The sequence below is a fragment of the Scyliorhinus canicula genome, chromosome 7 (genome assembly GCF_902713615.1).
Source record: "Scyliorhinus canicula chromosome 7, sScyCan1.1, whole genome shotgun sequence".
Classification (NCBI taxonomy): Eukaryota; Metazoa; Chordata; class Chondrichthyes; order Carcharhiniformes; family Scyliorhinidae; genus Scyliorhinus; species Scyliorhinus canicula.
The window spans coordinates 196,947,691-196,972,057 of NC_052152.1; the positions used below are offsets into that span (position 1 = coordinate 196,947,691).

A 24,367-nucleotide genomic window follows, 5' to 3' on the forward strand; every position below is an offset into this window, starting at 1 on the left:
CTGTAGATGTTCATCAGTGGAAAGAGGCAGAGTGTGAGTGCCTCGTGCCTTTTATAGTGAGACACCACCCCTGAGTGTCCTGCCTGCTCATTGGTCATGTCCTGTTCTCTGTGTTCATTAGCTGCCTGTCTGTGCCTGTCTGTATATCATTATCTGCATGTCTGCATATCATGACAAGGCTTGATTTCTCTTTAGATAATAGGCCGATGGCTCATTAAAAAGAAACACAGAAATATGCAGCAGCATGTTGGAATCCAAATTTTCCAGGGCATTTGTGCCTGTCTCCAAGACTGCAAGAAATAGGAACAGGCGGAGGCCATTCAGCCCTTCGAGCCTGCTATACCATTTAATAAAGTCATGGCTGATCTAACACTCCCTAAGTCGACTTGCTTGCCATCTCCTCAAACCTCAATTCCCCCACTAAATGAAGACTTAATGATCTTGGCCTTGAAAAAGTGCAAGGGCTTGGCCTCCACACTTTCCTGGGGTTAAGAATTCCAAATATTCAGCACTGAGAGAAGAAATTCTCTCAAATCCGTCTTAAAGGACCAACCCCCCCCCCCCCTCCCCCCCCCCCCCCCTCCCTTATTCTGCCATCATGCCCTCATGGTCCTATACTTTCCTGTGAGTGGGAACTTCCTCCCATTGAGAACATTGGCCTTGTCTAAACCCTGGCTCTTTGGAAGAATAATCATATAATAATAGTATAATCTTCATTGTCAGAAGTAGGCTTACATTAACACTGCAATGAAGTTACTGTGAAAAACCCCTAGTCGCCACATTCCGGCGCCTGTTCGGGTACACAGAGGGAGAGTTCAGAATGTCCAAATTACCCAACAGCAGGTCTTTCGCGACTTGTGGGAGGAAACCGGAGCACCCGGAGGAAAAACATGTAGACACAGGGAGAACGTGCAGACTCCGCACAGACAGTCGAACCTGGGACCCTGGCACTGTTAAGCAAGAGTGCTAACCACTGTGCTACCGTTCAGCACAGTGCTAACCAATGTGCTACCGTTTCGTCCCCTGCTCAGCTTTCTTTGTTCAGTAGAAAACATTGCCTTACAGCTGCTGAATTGTAACTTGATTCACTTATTTGCGATAACATGTCAAGCTGTGGCGGACCAGCCCCCGAATCCCTGAATGCACTCGCACCATAACTTGCATATATCGAGCATCTTTTGATGGTAAAACATCTCGTGCGGGGGTGGGTATGCCGTATCTCTGGTTGGGGGAGTACAAAGAGCGTATTTGGGTGACGGCAGGAATGATCAACTGACCAGGGTAGACACAAGTAGCGAAACAGAAGGGAATGAAGGTGAACAACGGAAAAAGAACAGAGATGACTGGCGGTATTCTGCCCCCCCCCCATGCCGGGTGGGAGAATCGCCAGGGCGCCGCACGAATCGTGCCACACTGCCCCGACCCTCTCACACGATTCTCCCACCCCCCCGAAACCAACGCCGCGCGAATCACGCTGGGCCGCTCGGAGAATCACGGCGAGCGGCGATTCTCTGGCGCGGCTGCTCCAACACGACAGGTTCCCACTGGTGCCGCCCATCCCTGGTCGCTGCCGGCAGGAACTGTGCAGGAACGCTGGGGGAGCGGCCTGTGGGGGATGGGGGGAGGGGGGGCTCCTTCACCGGAGGTGGGGCCTCCGATGGGGTCTGGCCCGCGGTCGGGGCCCACCGATCAGCAGGCGGGCCTATCCCCCCCCCCCCCCCCCCCCCCGGCGCGTGTAAGAAGTTCCCCGCGCATGCGTGGGTTGGCGCGGCGGTAGGGATGCTGGAGTGGCGTGAACCATTCCAGTGCCGTGCTGGCCCACTGTGGGGGCCAGGATAGGTCGTGCCCGCGACCTGTTCGCGCCGTCGTCCAGAAACGCGATGGCGTTCACGATGGCGGGGGCACTTAGTCCCGGCAGCGGAGAATACCGCCGACAGTTCCTTTGCAGGGGAAATTGATTTAAATTGGTCCTTTGATTCGGTTACTCATGGTGCTTTAGTTATCCATTGGGCCTTGGAGCAAGTTGTCTTTTGGAAAACTCTTCCGGAGATGCGACACTGCATCTCCATCAAGAGGACAGCACAAAATAAAGAAATAGCTTCACCCCTATTTTAAAAAAGCATCTCGATCCTTTGAACCCTGCTGGAGGGTGAGCATCAAATGAGGCCAGGATTGGACTGGATTCTGATATCTACTCTGTTTGAGTAGCTGTCGCATCATTCACTAGCCAGCCTTGCACGTTGAGATTAATAGCGTCACAAGTAGGTTTACATTAACACTGCAATGAACTACTGTTAAAGCCCCTAGTCGCCACATTCCGGCGCCTGTTCGGGTACACTGAGGGAGAACTCAGAATGTCCAATTCACCTAACAAGCATGTCTTTCGGGACTTGTGGGAGGAAACCGGAGCATCCGGAGGAAACCCGCGCAGACACGGGGAGAACGTGCAGACTCCACAAAGACAGTGACCCAAGCCGGGAATTGAACCCGGATCCCTGGCACTGTGAAGCAACAGTAATAAGCGATGGCTGAAGTGTGGAGTTGGTTAACAAAGGAAAACAAAAGGCCTGTTCTGACTCATTCCTGGAAATCTCCTAAGCCGTTTATCTTGTCTTTGCTCCGTAATTACATTATAAATACCGTATCACCCAAATGGATTAGATCATATTCTGCACATAATTTGGTTTAGACGAAGGATGCGTTCGCAAATGGATTGAAATAATTTTTGTCGAGGGATGTCATCTGGAATAGAAATTGCTTTTAGGAAGGTGAGACTTCTGTAATCGCGATTCTCGGTTTTCAAATTATTGTTTAAAACATTTATTTTTGCCTCCTTGACATTAATTTTCCTGCTGTATATAGAGTCTGTTACTGTGGTCTGTCTAAATATGTGTTTTTGTCCCCTTCCTATTTCTTGACGTATTTGTCTTACATAATGATATTATTTGTGTGCGTGTCCGTGTGCATGCTTTGGTTTTTACACAGGAACTGACTGGAGTCTGGCACTCAGCTCAGATTTTCTCATTGACATTATGCTCATGGCTGCAATGACCCTTTTATTTAAAAAATAAATAAATGGGTCGGCACCAATCTTTTAATGATGCCAATTGGAAGCTCAAGAATTTGTTGCTGAGGTCACGACTGGCTATTGGGGTTGGGCACCCGAACCTTTCCAGCTTTTGAATGACTTATCAAGGCAGATGAAAGACAGGAGGCTGGTTTCACCGTCCCTGCGTCTCAGTGCTGACGGCAACGGAGTTTCACGATGGAATCGCCCCCCCCCCCCCCCCCCCCCCCCCCCCCCCCCCCCGCCCCCCTGGCAGTAGGCGAAGTATGGCGGTGCTGGACACTCTGTCTGCCCTCTCTTTCTCCGCAGCCCCCACTCCAGGCTCACGATTGCTTTTGTTTTGGAAAACATTTTATTGAGACATTTATCATTTTAACATATTAACATTCTAAATAACAGAGAGGTCCGACACACACATAAACCCCACAGTAACATGCCCAACTCTCCCCCCCCCCACCCCCCCACCGCCCTAACTCCTAGCTACCCATCTATTAGATTCCCACTTCCATGCCTCCCCCCCCCCCCCTTCTGCTGACAGTCAGTTTTCCTTAAAGAAGTCGATGAACGGCTGCCACCTCCGAGCGAACCCCTGTATTGAACCCCTGAAGGCGAACGTAATCTTCGCTAGCCTGAGAAACCCAGCCATGTCACTGACCCACACCCCCGACTTTGGAGGCTCCGAGCCCCTCCATCCCAGAAAAATCCGTCACCGGGCCGCCAGGGAGGCAAAGGCCAAAACGTCGGCCTTTCTCCCCCTCTGGGCTCCCGGATCTTCCTGCATTCCAAATGTTGCCACCTCTGGACTCGGAGTCACCCTCCCTTCCAGGACCTCTGACATGACTTCTGAGAATCCCTGCCAGAATTCCCTCAGCTTCGGACACGCCCAAAACATAGGAACATGATTCGCCGGACTTCAAGCTCACGATTGTCGAGACCACACGTGAACTGTGCTGTTGGGAACTCGGCCCATTGGATTGGATTTGTTTATGGTCACGCGTACCGAGGTACAATGAAAAGTATTTTTCTGCGAGCAGCTCAAACAAATCATTTAGCACATCGGAGGCGGAGCATCGCAAGCGGGCCCGATAATGATATGTAAACGCGGTTGCAAGTGCGGATTTGGAGGGGGCGGAGCATCGCAGCCCCGTGTCAATCCGGCGCCTGCCGCGATTTTGGCGTCGGGAGCTATTCTCCGCCCGGTCGCTGTTCCCGATTTCGGCGTCGGGTAACGCATAATTCCGCTCTGGGAGTATATTTTGGCAGGAGAGAGGCTGCTTCGGACCTGGAAGGTGAAAGTCTAGCTCAGGTAGAGGAACAAAAGGAATACAAGTAGATCAATCTACAGAGGTGATGTCGAGGGCACAGGGAAGATTTGCAAGGATGATGTCAGAAATGTGTGAGTATACATATTGGGAAAGGCATGACCAAAGAGAGGCATTTAAAATGATGAATGTTTTTGACAGAGTGGGTCCTCTTGTGGAGGAAAAAGCGGAACTGGAGACGATCAATATACGGCAGTCGGCAGAAAATTCCAGTCGGAAGTTCAGAATAAACTTTAGAACATAGAACAGTACAGCACAGAACAGGCCCTTCGGCCCTCAATGTTGTGCCGAGCCATGATCACCCTACGTATCCACCCTATACCCGTAACCCAACAACCCCCCCTTAACCTTACATTTATTAGGACACTACGGGCAATTTAGCATGGCCAATCCACCTAACCCGCACATCTTTGGACTGTGGGAGGAAACCGGAGCACCCGGAGGAAACCCACGCACACAGGGGGAGGACGTACAGACTCCACACAGACAGTGACCCAGCCGGGAATCGAACCTGGGACCCTGGAGCTGTGAAGCGATTGTGCTACCCACAATTCTACCCTGCTGCCCCTTTGTTTCCCAGAGTGTTGAGAATGTGGAACTCGCTACCACAGGGAGTGGTTGGAGTGAATAGTAAAGACGTATTTAAGCATATGAGGGAAAAGGGAATAGATAGCTGCAATGGTAGATTTTCTTTAAAGTGTCAATTTATTGGGATTTTCAATTTTTTTACAAAAGGTTTCCAGACAGATAAATGCAGAAAGATTGCTCGAGGTATCACTGTGCAACAGGCCCAGCACAAATCAATAGTCATCACATAATTGGGAACAAACAAGACCGGATAAATCATGGACAAAATCCCACGGGTAAATGACCTGTCTGCATCCAAACAGGGGACAGGCAATGTTCTAGACGTACACCTCACCCACAGCTACAAAACAAAATGACAGAAGAAGAAAACAGTACCCTGAACCCTAGCACCAAGGGGAATCGACTAACTCTTGCAGCACAATTCATTTTTACTTTTATTAATTTTGAAGTACCCAATTTCTTTTTCCAATTAAGGGCCATTTTGCGTGGCTAATCCACCTACCCTCACATCCTTTTGGGTTGGAGGGAGGTGAAACCCGCGCAGACACGGGAAGAATGTGCAAATCCACATGGACAGTGACCCAGGTCCTCGGTGCCGTGAGGCATCAGTGCTAACCACTGTGCCACCGTGCCGCCCTGCTTCTCCAGATCCAGACCGTAACAGGCAGCCACCTTCTACCTTCGAGATGGTTAAATGGCAAAGACAGGGACAGGACCGGGCACAACCAAATCTTCATACTCGGCCTGGTCTCTCTCATGGAAGAAGTCAAAAGAGAGCAAGAGCCAGAATCCGACCATCCATAATCCCATCTCCCAGCCCCAGGTCAAAGGACAAAACAGGTCATCGAACCACCAGTACCGCTGTCAGGAGGACAACAGAATATCAGGTGGCCAAGAACCAAAAATGAATATAAACTGGTCCCAATCGTAAAACAGGGGGAAAGCCCATTCCAGGGTGGGAGGGGCTTCAGAGTGACCCCCAGTCTGGAGAAGGCCGACCAACCTCTTGAACCGCGGGACCCCCCCCCCCTCCACAACCAGGACCCCTCTAAAGAAGAATGGATTAAGCCACCCCCAGGCCAACATGGGCCCGTATCCGAGTGACCCTGATATCAAAGCTCACTGTCCAGCACTACCACAGCAGCCCTCCGGGACAGCAATACTAAGAGAGAAGTAGATGCAACTCCCCCAAAACCTCAAAGTCGGAAAAGAGTGAAGAAGAACGGGAACTGTCAGGAGTGTCCGTCTCACACCGGCCTCACTCACAGCAGTTAGAACAATCAAAGAGACCCATATCAGAAATGACCACGGCTCCACCCTAAAGGGGAGTCCAACAGACTCCAGTCACCAACAGGATAATACTGCCTTTTTAAAAGAATTTACAGTGCAGAAGGAGGCCATTCGGCCCATCGAGTCTGCACTGGCCCTTGGAAAGAGCGCCCCATTTAAGCCCACACCTCCACAGTATCCCTGCAGCCCCATAACCCAATAACCCCACCCAACCTTTTTGGACACTTTAAGGGCAATTTAGCACGGCCAATCCACCTAACCTCCACATTTTTGGACCGTGGGAGGAAACCGGAGCACCCGGAGGAAACCCACGCAGATACGGGGAAAATGTGCAGACTCCACACAGACAGTGACCCAAGCCGGGAATCGAACCTGGGACCCTGGAGCTGTGAAGCAACTGTGCTACTGTGCTGGGCCTGAAGAAGGAAAAGGCGCTACCAAAAATGATTAGCTCCCATTGGGGGAACCTTGCTCGAACAAAGCGAGGGCAGAACTAATCCTACCCCATCCCGCTCCGGCTCTGCTTAGCTTCCCCAAGGATGCATTCAGATAAAGATACTTTCAGCCTAACGTGGGATAAAGTTATTAAATCAGGATAACCAGAGGTGCAGGACATCACACCCAAATTATTCACTTCCCTCCAAACAAATACATTGACAACGTCAACAGACATCATTATCAGGGAGCAACGTCCAGGATAAAGATTTCCCCACCGGCACATAAAGCAGGATCAAAGACGGAGAGCACTCTTCAGGATCTTCCAAGGATTCCAACGATCGAAGGCACAAAACCTCATTGCTTCCAACATGCCATCTCACCCGAACCCGGGCGGCCAACAACCTGGGAGCAGGACAACATAGTGCCAGGGACAGGAAGGCCATCCCAACCCCAGGCCTCGAGGATTAAATGTGCTCCCTCATTCCACCGAGGAAAGTGCTCCCTCGGCCACAAGGGACCTCTTTGTGCGTCTCCATAAAACCGACTTCCAGCTGCCACGCATCAATGAGGATTGAAGCATTTTGTCTCAACTCTACAGCACTGAAATACTGAACAACAAACCTCGGGACATGTATGTCAAGAAAAGTCAAAAAAATGTGCAAATGGATAAAACAAAGGGTTGTAACGAGATGAGCCAGAGCTCATGAAAATGTAGCCTCACCCGCGCTCGCATCAAGCGACCAATGCAATGGTGGATTTGAATGAGTAAAGATGAAAGGAGGCCGGAGAGGAGTATAAACACTAGCATGGAATGGTTGGGCAGAATGGCCTACTTCTGCGCCTATTTTCCTATGTAATTCCATGTAGTCCTAGATTCAAAGAACCGAGAGGAGGAAGCGGGTGAAAAATAAGTGGCATTTATTTCACGCCCTTCACGACCTTGGGGATCTCCAAAAGTGCCTCGTAACCAATTCAGCACTTTTGAGTGTTGCGTGTTGTGGAGGAGCACAGCAGTCAATTTTCACACAGCAAGATCCCAGAAACTGGCATGCAACCGGATGAACTGATTTTGGGCTTGATTCACCGATTATGAGGCTATGTTCGGAGGAAGCGTCAGGTCTTCAGACCAAAAAGTCACCGTCTCCCCCGCACCGATGCTCCGTCCGGTGGGGCTAGCAGTCGCACCACGTAACGCCCCCGGCTTAACCTGCAGATACGGAGGCAGAATGGCCGGGTCTGTGGCCGGGCATGCGCGTGGCGACAGCCTATGGCGGCAGCGCAGTACAATATGGCGCCGGCTGTGCACGGACCCGGCCTGCCAGATAGTGGCCCCTGTAACCCCCCTCGCCACCCCCGGATCACCTCCCCGCCAGCCCCCCAGCCCCTGTACCACGGATAGCCCCCGGCTTTACCTGCAAATACGGACGCAGAATGGCCGGATCCGTGGCCGTGCATGCGCCCACCAGAGGCTTGCGACGGCCGTGCGTGGACCCGGCCTGCCAGATAGTGCGCCCCCCCACCCCGTAACCCCCCTCGCCATCCCCGGACAACGCCTCATCAGTCCCCTCAGACCCTGCCGTGGAAATCCTGTCAGTGGAACGGCCCCCCCCCCCACCCCGCTGACTGGCGGCGCTGGACACGCTCCGCAGTCGCCATGCCTGATTCATGAGCGTTGAGAGGATACGTGCCCCACGCCGTCGGGGACCCGGCCATTGGGAGTGGAGCATCCGGGGAGGGCCTCGGGTGACGTCCTGAGGAAGTCCCAACGTTGTGCGACGTGCTCCTTGAGTGCGCCGTTTTTGAGGGGGGGAGCATTCGGAAAATGCGGCTTAAACCGGCCAGCGTGGAGGCCCCCACCCAGGTCCCTTTCCCCCTTGCCCGGCCCTAAGAAAGCCTAGAAATCCCCTTTTAGCACACAAACCCCACATATCCACCTACACCCCAAAGAGCCCTCACATCGAGTGAAAGTCCCATCACTTGCCTCGTCCAAATATATACAACACCGGCTCCTTTAGCCCATACACCCGCCCGGAGTGAAACAAAAAAGAAGAAAATACAGTCATGAGGTTACATCGGCACATGGCCATTTCTCAATTTCTCAGTTCTGCCACAGTCCTTCTGCCTTCGCAAACTCCTCCGCTGCCTTCGCCGTTCCAAAATAAAAGTCCTTGAGCTTGTAAGTCACCCTCAGCTTCGCTGGATATACAATGCCGCACTGCACCTTGCTGATGTACAGTGCCCGGTTGAAAGCAGCCCGCCTCCTCGCCAGCTCCACCGTAAAGTTCTGGTATACACGTATACCAGCTCCAGCCCACTGCACCACCCGCTTCTGCTTGGCCCAGCACAGGACCTTCTCCTTCACACTGTACCTACGGAAGCACAGGGTCACTACTTGGCGGCTCACTCGCCTTTGGTACAGGCCTCCACGACTGATGAGCCAGATACAGTTCATATCAGGAGGGATCCTTCCCCTCCCCCAATAGTTTCGTCAACATAGCGGCAAAATACTCAGTCGGCCTCGGCCCTTTAACTCCTTCGGGCAGCCCCACAATCCTCAACTTCTGTCGCCTGGATCTGTTTTCCAGGTCTTCTATTTGTCCTCGCAGATCCTTGTTAATCTCCATCACCTTCCGCATCCCCTTCCCCATCGAGGTAAGTTGATCACCGTGCTGCAATAATGTCTCCTCCACTTCCTTCAGCGCCTCCCCTTGCACCCGCACCTCCGCCACTGCGCTCGCCACCGCCGTCCTTACCGGGGAAATCGCCTGCTCCACCAGCACACTCAAAACCTCCCTCATCTCCTTCCTCATTGTCTCCATGTGTTTTGTAAACTGCCTTTCGAATTCCGCAGCCATCACCTTAGTCATTTCTTCAGCCGTAAGCAATGCGGCCTCCCCTGGTGCTCCAGCCTCCTTTTTCCTTGTTGACCCCGCGGTGACCTTTCCACTCCCCGACGGACCTTCAGCTGTTTTTTTTTACGGCCGTTTTTTTGCTCACCCTCGACATTTTCCTTCACTGTGCCTCCTCTGTGCCTTCTCCCTGCTTTTGCCGCCTCCGTGGACCCTGGGACCGGGCTTAAAGCCCCGAAAATGCCGTTCCCGAACGGGAGCCCTCCATTGTGCGGCTGCCTCCCGCCCGCCGTCACCGGAAGTCCCAAGGAGCACTGTGTTGAAGAAGGTGCCGTACTTCAGATGAGACCTTGAAATGAGGCCTCATCCAGTGGGGTCGTAAATGATCCCATGACACCAGCTCGTAAAAGGACAGGAGAGTTCTCCCCGGTGTCCCGGCTGACATATTTATCCTTTAATCAACATCACAAAAACTTAATATCTGGTCACCGTGACATTGCAGTCTGCGGGATCTTGCTGTGCACAAATACATTATTTCCTACAGTACAAAGGTGGCTGCATTCCAAAGTCATGTTGGCTGTGGTGAGCTTTGGGAGATGTCTTGTCGCCATGAGAGTGCTGCAAACCTCTCAATGTTGAGTCGACTGGTGCTGCTGTTGAACGCAGAGTTCTGTTTGCTTCCTTCATCAGTCAGTCTACATCCCTCCTCCTCCTCCTCCTGTCACTCAGTGCTTAAAACCTACCCCTTTGGTGAAACCATTTGGTCCCTTGTCCTAATATCTCATGTGGCTCGATGGCAAATTTTGTTTGGTAACCTTCTTGCTGAGCGCTTTGGGATGTTTGACAGTTTACGGTGCTATGTGATCACAAGTTGTTGTTGCCATTTTTGAAAGACACATCGAGGCAGCAATGACGTGTCTGCCGGATGATCAGTTTTACGGTAAATCACGTGCAATTAGTCAAGTAAGAGAATTAGTGGGGCAGCACGGCGGCGCAGTGGTAGCACCGCAGTCTCACGGCGCTGAGGTCCCAGGTTCGATCCCGGCTCTGGGTCACTGTCCGTGTGGAGTTTGCACATTCTCCCCGTGTTTGCGTGGGTTTCTCCCCCACAACCCAAAGATGTGCAGGGTAGGTGGATTGAACACACTAAATTGCCCCTTCATTGGAAAACATGAATTGGGTACTCTAAATTTTTTTTAAAAGTAAGAGAATTAGTTAAATTCCAATACTGCAGCTTGGGGTTGGTGCAAATGTTGATTCAAAATTACTCCACGAGTTGATTTCTGTTAATTTGACACTAATGCTGGCTTGACCGTCTTGAATGGATTTGACCCTGCTCTCTGCCACAGCTCACCTGGTCGCACGTACACCACATGAGTCAGAAGGTTCAAGTTCCCCTTTCAAATATTTCAAATTTAGCCATTTAAACAAAATGGCACAGGGGGCGCTTTAAGACATTCCAATTGCCCAGAGTAGAATAGATTACCTTGTAACGTTCTTTGGGTTGCTGTGTGATTCCAGTTGGCTACACAATTTGCTTAATTTGCATTCCCTCTTCTCATTGTGTAGATTTCTGAAGCGATGGAGGAACTCCAGGATGTACAACTGACTGAGATTAAGCCACTCCTAACAGAGGGGGTAAGGAACTTGCATTTTATATCACCAGGCTAACAATCCGGAGAATGTGTTCGAATCCCATTGTGACAGTTTGGACATTTAACTTTGGCTCCAAAAATGAACTTCAAAAATCATAAAATAAAAAGCTGGTATTAGTAAATGTGATGTGGAGATGCCGGCGTTGGACTGGGGTGAGCACAGTAAGAAGTCTTACAACACCAGGTTAAAGTCCAACAGGTTTGTTTCAAACACGAGCTTTCGGAGCACGGCTCCTTCTTCAGGTGAATGGAAAGGCTTGTTCCAGAAATTAGTAAATGTGACTGTGAAGCTGTTGGATTGATGTAAAAGCTTGGCTGCTTCGTTAATATTCTTCACGGAAAGAAACCCATTTGCCCCTAACGAGCCTGGCCTATATGCGAATTCAGTCTCGCACTTACCGTGGTGGACTTGTAACCTCCCTGTAAGGCAGCGTGCCACTCGGTTGTTGCAACCCCGGGCAATGAGGAACGCCACAGCAACATTGTCTTTTCTTCCTTCACGGAGCGTTTCTACTGCCCTTGAGAAGGTGGTAGGTAAGCTGCCAGCTTGAGCTGCTACAGTCCATGCGGTTCGGGTGCCCCCCCCCCCCCCCCCCCCCCGGCAAGCCAGCCAGAGAATCATGTATCCTCTTTTAGAGAAGGTCCACTGCCACTTGTTTCAGTTGGGTACTTGACAGGCCAGAGGTAGGCCTTCCACTGGGATCAAGGACACCAGGAGTGAAAGTCCCATCATCCGCTGAGAGATGCAGACATTTGGAGGCTGGCAGGTCTGTTGAACGATAGCACCACTGGGGAGGCAGTGGCTGCTGCCTGTTCAACACCCATGCGAGGCCTAGTATCATCAAAGGGCTGGTTTAGCTCACTCAGCTAAATCGCTGGCTTTTAAAGCAAGCCAACAGCACGGTTCGATTGCCGTACCAGCCTCCCCGGACAGGCGCCGGAATGTGGCGACTAGGGGCTTTTCACAGTAACTTCATTGAAGCCTACTCGTGACAATAAGCGATTTTCATTTTTCATTTCATTTCATTTCATTGGGCCCTAGGTCACAGGTGAGTGATGGCAGGGAGCCTGGAGAGAGTCACAGTGGTTGGGGGGGGGGTTTTGCTTGCTGTGCGCCCTGTGTGGCAAGCCATCTACCCACAGCTGGGTTCATACCGGGGTGGCAAGGTGAGGCTTTAAGTAGGTATTAATTGTTCACTTAAGGGCCTCAATTGGCTACACGGCAGGAAGGCTAACCATGGGCCTTCCCACCACAGACTTCATCGGAAGATGTGAAGATGGCAGAGTCCCCACCTGCCACCCTCCCACCAGATTCCTCCGGGTGCTCCGGTTTCCTCCCACAGCCCAAAGATGTGCAGGTTAGGTGGATTGGCCATGCTAAATTGCCCCTTAGTATCCAAAAAGTTCGGTGGGATTACGGGGATACGGGGACAGAGTGGAGGTGTGAGTTTAAGTAGGGTGCTCTTTCCAAGGGCTGGTGCAGACTCGATGGGCCGAATGATCTCCTGCACTGTAGATTCTATGGTCCAAGATCTATTCTCCTGGACTGATAAATACATGCGTGAGAATGGGTAGGGATGTGCCTTTCATATGAATCCGCTACTAGGATAGGTGGCGAAAGAAAATTCCATAAGATATTTCCCAAAGGCAATTGGGCACAGGCACATCCTTGAAGTGGACTAATTTGCAGAGTGTGGAGAAAAATTTAGGCTTTGGGACTAAATTGGGAGAGCGAGCATCGACGTGATGGGCCCTCTTTCTGCGCCGAATGATTCTAAACATGTTAGGCTTCTTGTGTAGCACATCAGGCTTCGAATTACTGCCTTCCTTTCATTAAGTAATTTTGAATTGCTTCCTTCGTGATGAATAATGGGTTTTCTGCTGCAGATACTGAGCTCACGAGGATGGGGTTACTCGGGGTCAAGTTTCTGGCATTTTCTGGAAAGTGCAGCAAATTGTTCTCCCTGCTTCTGCTTTCACTCTGCTGTGTTGGAGAGCTGTGGAATGGTTTCGTGACATATCCTTGTTTCTGGAGTATTGTTGAGAACTTCAATTTCATAAAACTTGAGTGTAGTGATAAATGAGCAGCATTCTGCGATCGGGGAGTGCAAAAGGGAAGATTCCTGGAGCAACAAAGGCAGAGTGCTGGAATAGCAACAGGGAGGCCCACTCTGCACATATTTATCTCACCTGGCAGGTCAGTCTAGAGGAGGTTCTCTTGATTGTGTCCCATTTGGCCAGGCACCTGGCCCAATACTCCAGCAATCCAATTTCCAATGCATTTCGTTATAGGTCCGTTGATACATCTATCCGTAAATCCCCCAGGAGAGACTTAACATCGTTTTGTCCAGTGAAAACCAGTCCGTAAAAATTTCCACAATTTGTTTTTCCTCCTATTTTCGCCCCAGGTTTGGAACTGACATTGAGCTTTCATTTTTGCAAGGGAAATACAAGAACATAAATAGGAATAATAATAATCTTTGTTAGGGTCACAAGCAGGCTTACATTAACATCGCAATGAAGTTACTGTGAAAAGCCCCTAGTCGCCACATTCCGGCGCCTGTTCGGGTACACAGAGGGAGAATTCAGAATGTCCAAATTACCTAACAAGCACGTCTTTCGGGACTTGTGGGAGGAAACCGGAGCACCCGGAGGAAAGCCACGCAGACTGTGGGAGAATGTGCAGACTCCGCACAGACAGTGACCCAAGCTGGGAATCGAACCTGGGACCCTGGCACTGTGAAGCAACAGTGCTAGCCACTGTGCCGCTCTACAAGGTTCAGCTGCAAGGCCCCTTGATCCTCCTGTGCTTTTCTGATCTTTGACCTCCATTCTATTTTCCCGCCTGATACCCATGCCCCATTATTCTGCTACCGCCAGAAAAATCAGCCTCGGCCCTGAATGTACTCAAAGACTGAACATTCACAACCCTCCGGGATGGAGAATTCCAAAGATTCACAACCCTCTAGAGCGAAGAACTTTGTCTTCAGTCCCGGATGAGTGACCTCTTATCCTGAGACGCTCCACCCACAGGAAAAACAATGCACCACCCCCAAAATCCTCACAACCTTGAAATGCCCCTTCCAGGTCATTATCCGGCTTTCTCTTTTCAAGAGGAGGTATCACTGACAGCAGAGCTACCCTCTCGTGAGTTCTGAAATGTACCATTCTCTCTCTTGGTGGCATTGTCGCTGTGCAGAGCTGCAGGTTCCGATTGTTCCTGGAGCTGGTGTGAAGTCCCACCTCGTGCTAATTAAAGGGGCCTTGCCCCAAAAGGTTAAAGCGGAGGGGCGGCGGGTGGGGGTGAACTGGCTGAACGAAGACAGGCTCACCCCCGACGTTGCGCTGGAGTGTAGAGAACCTGTCCTCGGTGTAAAATCCAGTGCCCACCATCATGGGTCAGTGACTAACATTATGTCTGACCGCTTTTGTCATTCTCTCTCTACCTCGCCATGGAATAGAATGGTCATTGATTGTAGTTATTGTGTTTCCATCAACTAAATAGAAGTTATTTTTCAATGAACATCGAAAAGAAGATTAAAATTATTTCTTGTGACAAAAGTAAAGAACATTTGGAACAAAAGTTGAAAACGCAAGTGCGGAATTGATCCTTGAACCCTCAGTTTATTATCTCTGCACCCTTCTTATGACCTGTGTGAGGAGGGAATGTACAATTGATAACTTTATTTTTAAAAACCTGTTAAATGTCTTGAAAATGCCAGAATGAAATTAGATCCTTGACTTTTCTTCCCTCCAAAATGTGAATAATAATTGGGAATAAAATACTTGACACCATGGCCTCCCCCCTCCCTGTCTCTGTAATCTCCTCCAGCCCCACAGCCCTCCAGGATATCTGAGCTCCTCTAATTCTGTCCACTTTAGTAGTCCCAATTTCAATCGCTCCAAATCTTTTGGCCATCTACCCTCAGATCACCTTATGTGGCAATTTTAACACTCCACTGAAGTTCCTTGGGGCATTTTATTATGTGAAAGGGGTGAAATAAATATCCGTTGTCGTTAACACCACTTCTCCCAAAGATGAAGTAAAATAACCTAAAAATTCATTGTGGCAATTATGAAAATAAATAAAAAGACTTTCTGGGGGGAAAAAAAAACAATGGTAAACAAATGGCCTTTATGAAATGAAAATGAAAATCGCTTATTGTCACAAGTAGGCTTCAATGAAGTTACTGTGAAAAGCCCCTAGTCGCCACATTCCGGCGCCTGTTCGGGGAGGCTGGTACGGGAATTGAACCGTGCTGCTGGCCTGCCTTGGTCTGTTTTCAAAGCCAGCGATTTAGCCCAGTGTGCTAAACCAGCCCCTCCGACGTGACCTTTTGGTGTTGGTTTGTGTATTTAAATTTAATTCCTGTTTCTGCTCTAGTTTTAAACCTGTTTGTTAAAATTACCACACACACAGGATCAAACTCAATTGTATCAGGCGCAGGCTCTTCCATTAGCTCTCTGATCTTTACCTTTTCATTCCATCGCAGTGTGAGTAAATGCCCTGTAATTATTAATCTCCCTTCAGCTGATGCTCTTTATATTCAAATAATTTCATATTAAGTCCTCCCCCTCCGCCTACCATGACCGTGTCACCATTTTAGCTATTAGGAGCCTTTCTTCCTCAGTAACTACAGACCTCAGCTTTACAAATCTGATGTTAAAGCTATTGACTTGTAAACTTTCCCATCCTCCTTTTCCAGTCGTACTGCTCCTTTCCTCCCCCCACTCCCCCATTTTGTGTCTCTTATCTCTTCCAAATATTTTAAACCCAGCTGTTGGAAATGTGTCCTCATCGTCCGGTCTAGCTAAAGCTAGGCGGATCTCATTCCGTCCATGATCATTAAGTGCCTAGTTTCCTATGCTGCTGGATAGTCCCTGGGGACTAACTCACCACCGGACTCCCCGAAGTCTCTCCACCACCTACAAGACACAAATCCACAAATCACGAGTGCGATGAAATGTTCTTCACTTGCCTGGATGAGTGCAGCCCCAACAACATGTGTAGCTCCACACTAACCAGGCCATAGCAGTTTACTTGATTGGCATCTCATCCACTGGCTTAAGCATCCACCGTTAAATACTATAGCGGTACTGTCTACAAGCTGCACCGTCGAAACTCGACGGGGCTCTCTCGGCAGCACCTTCTGAGCTTAAGACTACTTAGAAGAACATGGGCAGCCGTTGCACAGCAACCATCATTACCCCCAAGATGCACGCCATCTTGACGTGGATGGACACCACCAGTCCTCCACCATCAGGCCAAAATCCTCCAACTCTCCCCCGTACAGCGGAAGCATTTTCGCCACATAGCTCACAGCAGCTCAGGGAGAAGCCCCACTATCTCTTCCCAGGTGCGGTGTACCCTACAGTAGATTCAACCCCAAATATCGATCTCCAAAAGGAACCTTGGATACAAATACTTGACAATGGGGAAAAGCACCTATTATTTTTGTATCATCCGCTTTGTTTTGCTTCTGTAGAGATAAGAACATGATGTAATATTTGAGAATGTTATGTTCCCGGCCGGAGGTAATTTGTTTACGATCCCCCTGGGAATGCTGCAAACCGGCATTCCGTGTTCCTTGCCATGCAAATTCATGCATGGTGTGGACCGCGTGGGATTCTCAAGGGAAGTCTCCTATCGGGCCGCCATTTCGAGTGGGTGGCCCAATAGTGAGGTCCTGCGGCCGAACCCACCCCCCATACAGCAAATCAGCACCAAACCCCCCACACCCCCCCCCCCCCCCCCCCCTCCCTGGCCCAGGACCTCCTGACCAAAGGGACACCCCTCCCAAAGGAGCCCCTGTAATCGGGGTCTAAGATGTTTAGGCATCAATAGTCGTCTAAGTGACTTGACAGGGCAACAGTTGAGAGCATTTAACACGTCTGGGTGCCCCATGAGTGATTTCCAGCTTTGTTTCAGTAACAAATTCCCCCCACGTCTACCATTGTTCCTGCGGGAAAATCAGTTCCGACGTAACGTTTCGAATTGAGTTATAAGGTGGTTTTCAGCAACCAATTGTGTTGTAAGTCTGAGGACTGCCTGTAAATGTCTTTGCCCCCACTGTTGCCAATTGTCCCTTGTCTCTCTGGGTTACCAGTTGGATATTTCTGTGGGTTTGAAATGAGCTGTTGTGATAGCCTGGCTGTCGCGGCAGGCCGCTATGCCCTCTCTGGCAGCCTGAATTAACCCCCCCGGTGACATTCCGCAGCTCCCGTCCCTGTGCCGAGGACCGGCCCCGTGAGTGATTGCTCCCGCCACAGAGAGAGATCTCCACATTGGCTTCAAAAGGAACGATGAGCCAATCTGCAACATCCTTCATCTCTGCTGAGATACCGGAGAGACAGCCAAGAAAAGCTCGGAGGGGAAGCTGGCATCACTTTGTCGGCATCAGTGCCGCTCTGTGGGTGCTTGCAGATTTTGAGTGATAGCTCTTTATTAAGCTTCAGAAATAGAATTGTCAGCGACATGACCAATCCACTCTTCATATCTGTTTTTGATGCCTCAAATCAGCATCTCTGCTGCTCGTTTTGTTCTTCAGTCTCACCCGTGGCTCAGTTGGTAGCGCACCTTGGGCGGCATTCTCTACTTCAGAGACAACGTGCTGACGCTAGGACTGAATCGCGACTGCTCTACGGTCCCCAAAGCGGCGCCGGTCCCCGAATAACACGTTAATGGGCTATCACCGGCGCCACAGGGAACCAGTGCAATTCCAAGGAATGCAGGCGTGTGATACAAGGGGGGGAGGGGGGTAGAAGGGGGGGGATACCCATATGGCCCATGGCGCTACGTTCACAGTGGGCAGTCAGTGGCATGCGCGGCCTTGCAGGCTGCGGCAATGGTGGTCCGTGCACGGCCACCCCAACCCCACGCCCCACCTCCTGGCTGCCCCCTGCTGCACTTTTGTACTTCCCCCCCCCCCTCTCTCCCTCAGCAACCATGACGCCCGATTGTCGATACCACAAGTGAACTACTCCGTCGGTAATTCCGCTTGGCGGAGCATCACGGGAGGCTCGGTGAATGTAGGGTCCGGTCTGTTAATAATATGCCAACGGCCTCTTACTGTGCAATTTGCATGCCCGTGCTGTCGTGCAGCGTCGAACGCATTGGCGCTGCTGTCGAGGCACCGGCCTCGATTTTTAGCCCAGGTTCTCCATCCAATCAGGTTCTGGAATTCCGGCGTGGCTGGACAGAGAATCCCGCCCAGTGTCTCGGAGTAAGAATGCCACGATGCTCAATCCCCAATCTATAGGTTTAAGCACATAATCTATGCTGGCACTTCTGTGCAGCAATGAGGGAGTCTCACACAATTGGAGTAAATATCTTTCAGAGGAGGCGTCCGCCCTTTTAGGTGGATATAAATGATTCCATTGCAGTCATCAGAAAAAACAACCAGGTGAATTTGTCTCTCCACAAACATCAGTAGAAACGGACGATAAGGTCATTTACCTCATTGCTCTTTTTGGGATCTTGCTGTGTGCAGATTTGCTGTCGTAGTTGCCACATTACACAAGTAACTGCATCTCATATAACATAGAACATACAGTGCAGAAGGAGGCCATTTGGCCCATCAAGTCTGCACCGACCCCCTTAAGCCCTCACTTCCACCCTATCCCCGTAACCCAATAACCCCTCCCAACCTTTTTTGGTCACTGATTTACCATGGCCAATCCATCTAACCCGCACGTCTTTGGACTGTGGGAGGAAACCGGAGGACACGCAGATATGGGGAGAACGTGCAGACTCCGCACAGACAGTGACCCAAGCCGGGAATCGAACCTGGGACCCTGGCGCTATGAAGCCGCAGTGCTATCCACGTGTGCTACTGTGCAATCTCAACAGTACTTAATTGGCTGTAAAGTTCTTCAGCATGTCCCCTGGTTATGAATGGCGCTACATAAATGCAAGTTACTTGCCTTTCATTTTCATCCACCCTCATTTCCTGCCTTAATTTTCTGTACACTACGGTATTTTTTTTCTGATGCTACTTCCGGAAACACACATTATTTAAAATCTCCCTCTGGATGGAGAGGTACCTTGTCTGCACGGTAGCATGGTGGTTAGCATAAGTGGGCAGCACGGTAGCATGGTGGTTAGCATAAATGCTTCACAGCTCCAGGGTCCCAGGTTCGATTCCCGGCTGGGTCACTGCCTGTGCGGAGTCTGCACGTCCTCCCCGTGTCTGCGTGGGTTTCCTCCGGGTGCTCCGGTTTCCTCCCACAGTCCAAAGATGTGCGGGTTAGGTGGATTGGCCATGCTAAATTGCCCGTAGTGTCCTAATAAAGTAAGGTTAAGGGGGGGAGTTGTTGGGTTACGGGTATAGGGTGGATACCTTGGTTTGAGTAGGGTGATCATTGCTCGGCACAATATCGAGGGCCGAAGGGCCTGTTCTGTGCTGTACTGTTCTATCTATGTCTTAACCCAACAAAGTACGATGTGTCCTCACTTGCATTCCGGAAAACCGCAACTTTAAGCGAAACATTGCCTTTCATAGGAATTGATGTTAAAACTACAATTGTGTTCTCCCCACCAATATAATCAATATTATACCACCAATATAATCAATATTATACCACCAATATAATCAATATTATACCACCAATATAATCAATCCTCAACTACTGTACCTGCCATTTGTCATGGCCTCCTATCGCTGTTTTAACTGAATCCTTTTTGTCATCCAGTCAGCTCAAACGTTGGATGCACCTTATGTGAAGATGCTTGGTTTGTACGTGTGGTATCTGCAGCTTCATTGATCCAAGAAGGCCACTTAGTTCTGACAAACAAGGGCAGCTTGGGATGGGAAAGCGCCAGCTGTACTCGTGATGCCCACGTAAATAATTGGAAAAACTGGTCACATGGCCTCGGTACCCTCACCGGTCAGCCTTGCACTTGATAAGGGGTCACTTGAGCGAGACACCAGAGAACAACCAGTGTTCAATCAAATGTGGAAAAGGAGCAGTAGAGAAATTTGACAGGACAAAATCAGCAAGTAGGAAAGCACAATTAACATCATGGAAAATGAGAATTTAATTCACTTAATCCTTTTAAATCTTTTTATTGTCCCAAGTAGGCTTACATTAACACTGCAATGAAGTTACTGTGAAAAGCCCCTCGTCGCCACGTTCCGGCGCCTGTTCGGGTACACAGAGGGAGAATTCCGAATGTCCAAATTACCTAACAGTACGTCTTTCTGGACTTGTGGGAGGAAACCCACGCAGACGCGGGGAGAACATGCAGACTCCACACAGACAGTCACCCAAGCCGGGAAACGAACCCGGGATCCTGGTGCTGTGAAGCAACAGTGCTAACCACTTTACTTCCGTGCCGTCCCTTTCTGCATCAAGCCCAGGTCCATTTCACTTGGAGGCTTTTATATTCTTCCTCGTTCAGTGATTGAATTAAAATAGTTTCCAAAGAAAATGGCCTTTTCCTTGACTGCCATTCAACTGTGTCATGTTTGAGGTTGTAACATGGCGAGTCATTGGTAGGGTGTCACTGCTGGTGGATACTGTTGGGTTAACACCTCTGCCATCTCCATGTCCTCTGGCATAGATAAGCACCTGAACTGGTAATGGGTTGATAATTCATGGAGTTACTGACGGCTTCCCTTTCCATTCTCCTTCCACAGAACTCCGCGAGGAACTTCCAGGATTTCGACTGCCAGGTAAGTCACGCCCGTGTCCTCTGAAGTGTTTGTGCAGCTTCTTGCGGAATTGAGCAGGGGGTTTGCAACTCTGTTGTTTTTTGTGTGGCAATTTATTCCATCACTGGAGGATTGTACGTGTATGCATTCCGCGGCCGGGGGGGGGGGGGGGGGGGGGCGGCGGCGGGGGGGGGGGGAGGATTATGTTCCAGTTTGTCAGCTGTACATTTTCCATTACATTGCCGCCCACCCTGTTGACTGTGGCTCAGTTGGCGGCACTGTCACATCTTGCTACAGTGCGGTGGTAAGGGAGTGCGACGCTGACTGAAGTAACGCCTTTTGAATGAGACATTAAACGCAGGCCCCCTCTGCCTTTTCAAGTGAACATCAAAGATAACATGACGCTATTCAAAGAAGAGCAGGGGAGTTCTCCCGAGTGTCTTGTCTAAGGTAAAAAAACAGATGTTCTGGTAGTTGATTCAATTGGTCTTGTGCTGTTTTTTTTTCACATTACAGTACTAATTTCATAGACTTTACAGTGCCATTCGGCCCATCGAGTCTGCACCGGCCCTTACAAAGAGCACCCTACTCAAGCCCATGTCTCTACTCTATCCCTGTAACCCAGTCACCCCCACTTAACCTTTTTGGACACTAAGGGCAATTTAGCATGGCCAATGCATCTAACCCGCACATCTTTGGACTGTGGGAGGAAACCGGAGCACCCGGAGGAAACCCACACAGTCACGGGGAGAATGTGCAGACTCCGCACAGACAGCGATCGAAGCCGAGAATCGAACCTGGGACCCTGGAGCTGTGAAGCAACTGTGCTAACCGCTATGCTACCGTGCTGCCCCTAAATGTAAATCTGAGACACAATTAGATAAATGTGACATTCATTCTTTCTTCTGTGACGTGAGCACAAATTCAGTTCTGCAAATGGAGAAGGAGAGCCTGCCCCTGGTCAGCTGGCCACAATGTCTGTCATCGAGTCAGGCAGCATTCAGCTACCGATCGCAAGGCTGGAGGCCTAATGCATTGTGACAGAACTGGCCGACATGCTGACACCCAGGTGGTTCCATCATAATATTCTGCAGATTTCCTGCTAATCCTGGAGTGAGTGGCTTTAACACCACAGCGAACAGCTGGTGTTATGGTTCCACAAAGAACAGTGTTCATGAGAGACCGTGCATGCTATTTAGTACGAGGAGAGAATTTTTTAAAAAATCAGACCAGTACAAATATCGTATTTGAAGGATTTGCGATTGCTGCAGTGAAAGTCGATAACAGGTTGTGAATTTGCTTCTGTCAGATTCCTCCCTTCCCTTCACCACCTGTCCCCACCCCTCCCCCACATCACCAATGAACGTTGTTGAGGGCGGAGAGGGGGGGGCATTACTGTCACTGAATCCCCCATTATCAACATCCTGGGGGTTACCATTTACCACAAACTCTCACACAAGGTGGCTTCACACACTTACTTTCCAGCAGGAGTTTGTTGGATAATGATTAGAAGTCAAGTGCTGATTGGCTTCATCTGACCTACAGCTGCAACCCCCACCCCACTCCCATATCAATGGCCATCTGGGTCATTTGCACTATTCCAGCCCAGGATCACCTAAATCAGCAGTTTGGTGTCTGAACTGTTGCTTCCCCGATGTGGACATTGCCTTATAGACATGCAACCTCACAAATGTGGGGCAGGAGTCTCCCTCCGTTCCTCAGACTAAGTATTGACGCTGGGGCAGGATGCGTGGACTTCCATGACAGCAAAACTGGTGCCGCACCTGGACCGATTCAGCGACTGTTAAGGGGCCAGCATCGGCACCACGTGGAACACGATCGTTTCTTTTTTTTAAAATAAATTTAGAGTACCCAATTATTTTTTCCAATCAAGGGGCAACCCAGCGCGGCCAATCCACCCAACCTGCACATCCCTTGGGGGTGAAACCCACGCAGACACGGGGAGAATGCGCAAACTCCACACAGACAGCGACCCAGGGCCGGGACTCAAACCCGGGTCCTCAGCGCCGCAGGCAGCAACGCTAACCACTGTGCCACCGTGCTGCCCAACACGATCGTTTCTAATGAGAAACGGCACCGGATTCACGATTGACACTCGGGAGGCTGACAAGCTGCAGCCGTATCTACACATTGCACTCCCCGCACACACCACCCCAGCCAACAAGTTGGCAGCAAGGCGAGCGGCCCCTCGATTCACGGGCGCCGAGCTCGAGACCCTCCTGGACGCCGTGCAGGGGGTAAAAGGCTGACATGTTAGCATGGTGCATACCTCTGTGCCCAACGGGCTTCATGGTGACCCCGGTTGGCACTGCGGGCCCCGTAGATGACCGGACCCATGGGGCCCATCTCTGCTGCCAGGGGCTCTGTTGGCTGGCGCTGCCCTTGCCAGCGGTACGCCCGGCATCCCCGTAGGTGCTATTGTGGGTATTGCCCTGGGCGGGCCGTGTGATGTTCTGCCAATCTGCCATTCTCCATATTGCTCAGCGAATCCCAAAGCCTGCTGCTCAGGTCCTGCCCCTTTCACCCATTGACCCTGCCCTTGTTGATTTACATTGGATCCATGTACACATCCCCACGGCCCTCTTCCCCACTCCTTTACACCCCCCCCCGCTCTCAATCAATGCCTCAAGTGCACAATTCTCATTTTGTTGTTTAAATTCTTGTCCAGCCTCATCCCTCATACACCTGCAGTCTCTACAACACCCAAACTCTCCATTCCTCAACATTTCAATCTCACTGCGCTACATCATGGGGTTCATACCTTAAGCTGATTAGCTTCCCCTCCGTTAAAACCCCAACAGCTGAACCACACCTTTCACATTTTGGGTCATCCTCCCCAATCCTCTTCGATGGCGTGGCCATTTTAATAATAATCTTTTATTGCCACAAGTATGAAGTTACTGTGAAAAGCCCCTAGTCTCCACATTCCGGTGCCTGTTCGGGTAGGCTGGTACGCGAATTGAACCCTCGCTGCTGGCCTTAATCTGCATTACAATTCCAGCTGTCTAGCCCCTTCATCGCTCCACTGTAGCGCCTGTGGGAACTCTTCCCTGTGAAAGGTGCTATGTAAATGCAAATTGACCACGTAAACCTCGGGCAAGTAATTGGGGATTATTTTGTAATAATGAATGAAGATTGTGGTGGAGTCCGAGAGGTGAGGGCAAGTTGCAAAAGGTCACTGTTTGGCATTTCAACGCCGTGTTGTTGTTGCTGCTACAACTGCTGGTTTTTAGTTGGCAAATGGATTAAATGTATAATTTTACCGGCCACCTTGACCTCTTCCTCCACTCCAGCCCGCCCCCCCTCCCAAATCAACAGCAAACTGAAACCTCCTGAGGCACTTCCCAGAAATGTTATCAAACAACTTTTGACATTGAGGCACCTGAGGAGGTATTAATTAGGACAGGTCGCCAAAAGTGTGGTCAGATCGGTCGGTTTTAAGGACCATCCTTAAAAAGTAGGAGAGCTAAGCGGAAGCGGTCGA

General features: G+C 50.3%; 1 protein-coding gene across 7 annotated transcripts in view; it reads left to right on the forward strand.

The window, feature by feature from the left end:
* The window catches only part of LOC119969678 (protein NDRG3-like), a 116,523-nt gene that overhangs the window by 36,200 nt on the left and 55,956 nt on the right, over positions 1-24,367 (forward strand). For 3 of the 7 annotated variants that reach the window (XM_038803631.1, XM_038803635.1, XM_038803632.1), the window contains exons 1-3: positions 2,612-2,768; positions 11,124-11,192; positions 20,848-20,883. In XM_038803631.1, coding sequence (XP_038659559.1) covers positions 2,736-2,768; positions 11,124-11,192; positions 20,848-20,883 — 138 coding nt within the window. In that variant the 5' untranslated portion in view covers positions 2,612-2,735. Of the gene's footprint in view, positions 1-2,611; positions 2,769-4,173; positions 4,464-5,219; positions 5,253-11,123; positions 11,193-20,847; positions 20,884-24,367 lie in introns of those variants that run through there. The other 4 variants (XM_038803638.1, XM_038803634.1, XM_038803633.1 and 1 more) reach the window with 4 other exon arrangements.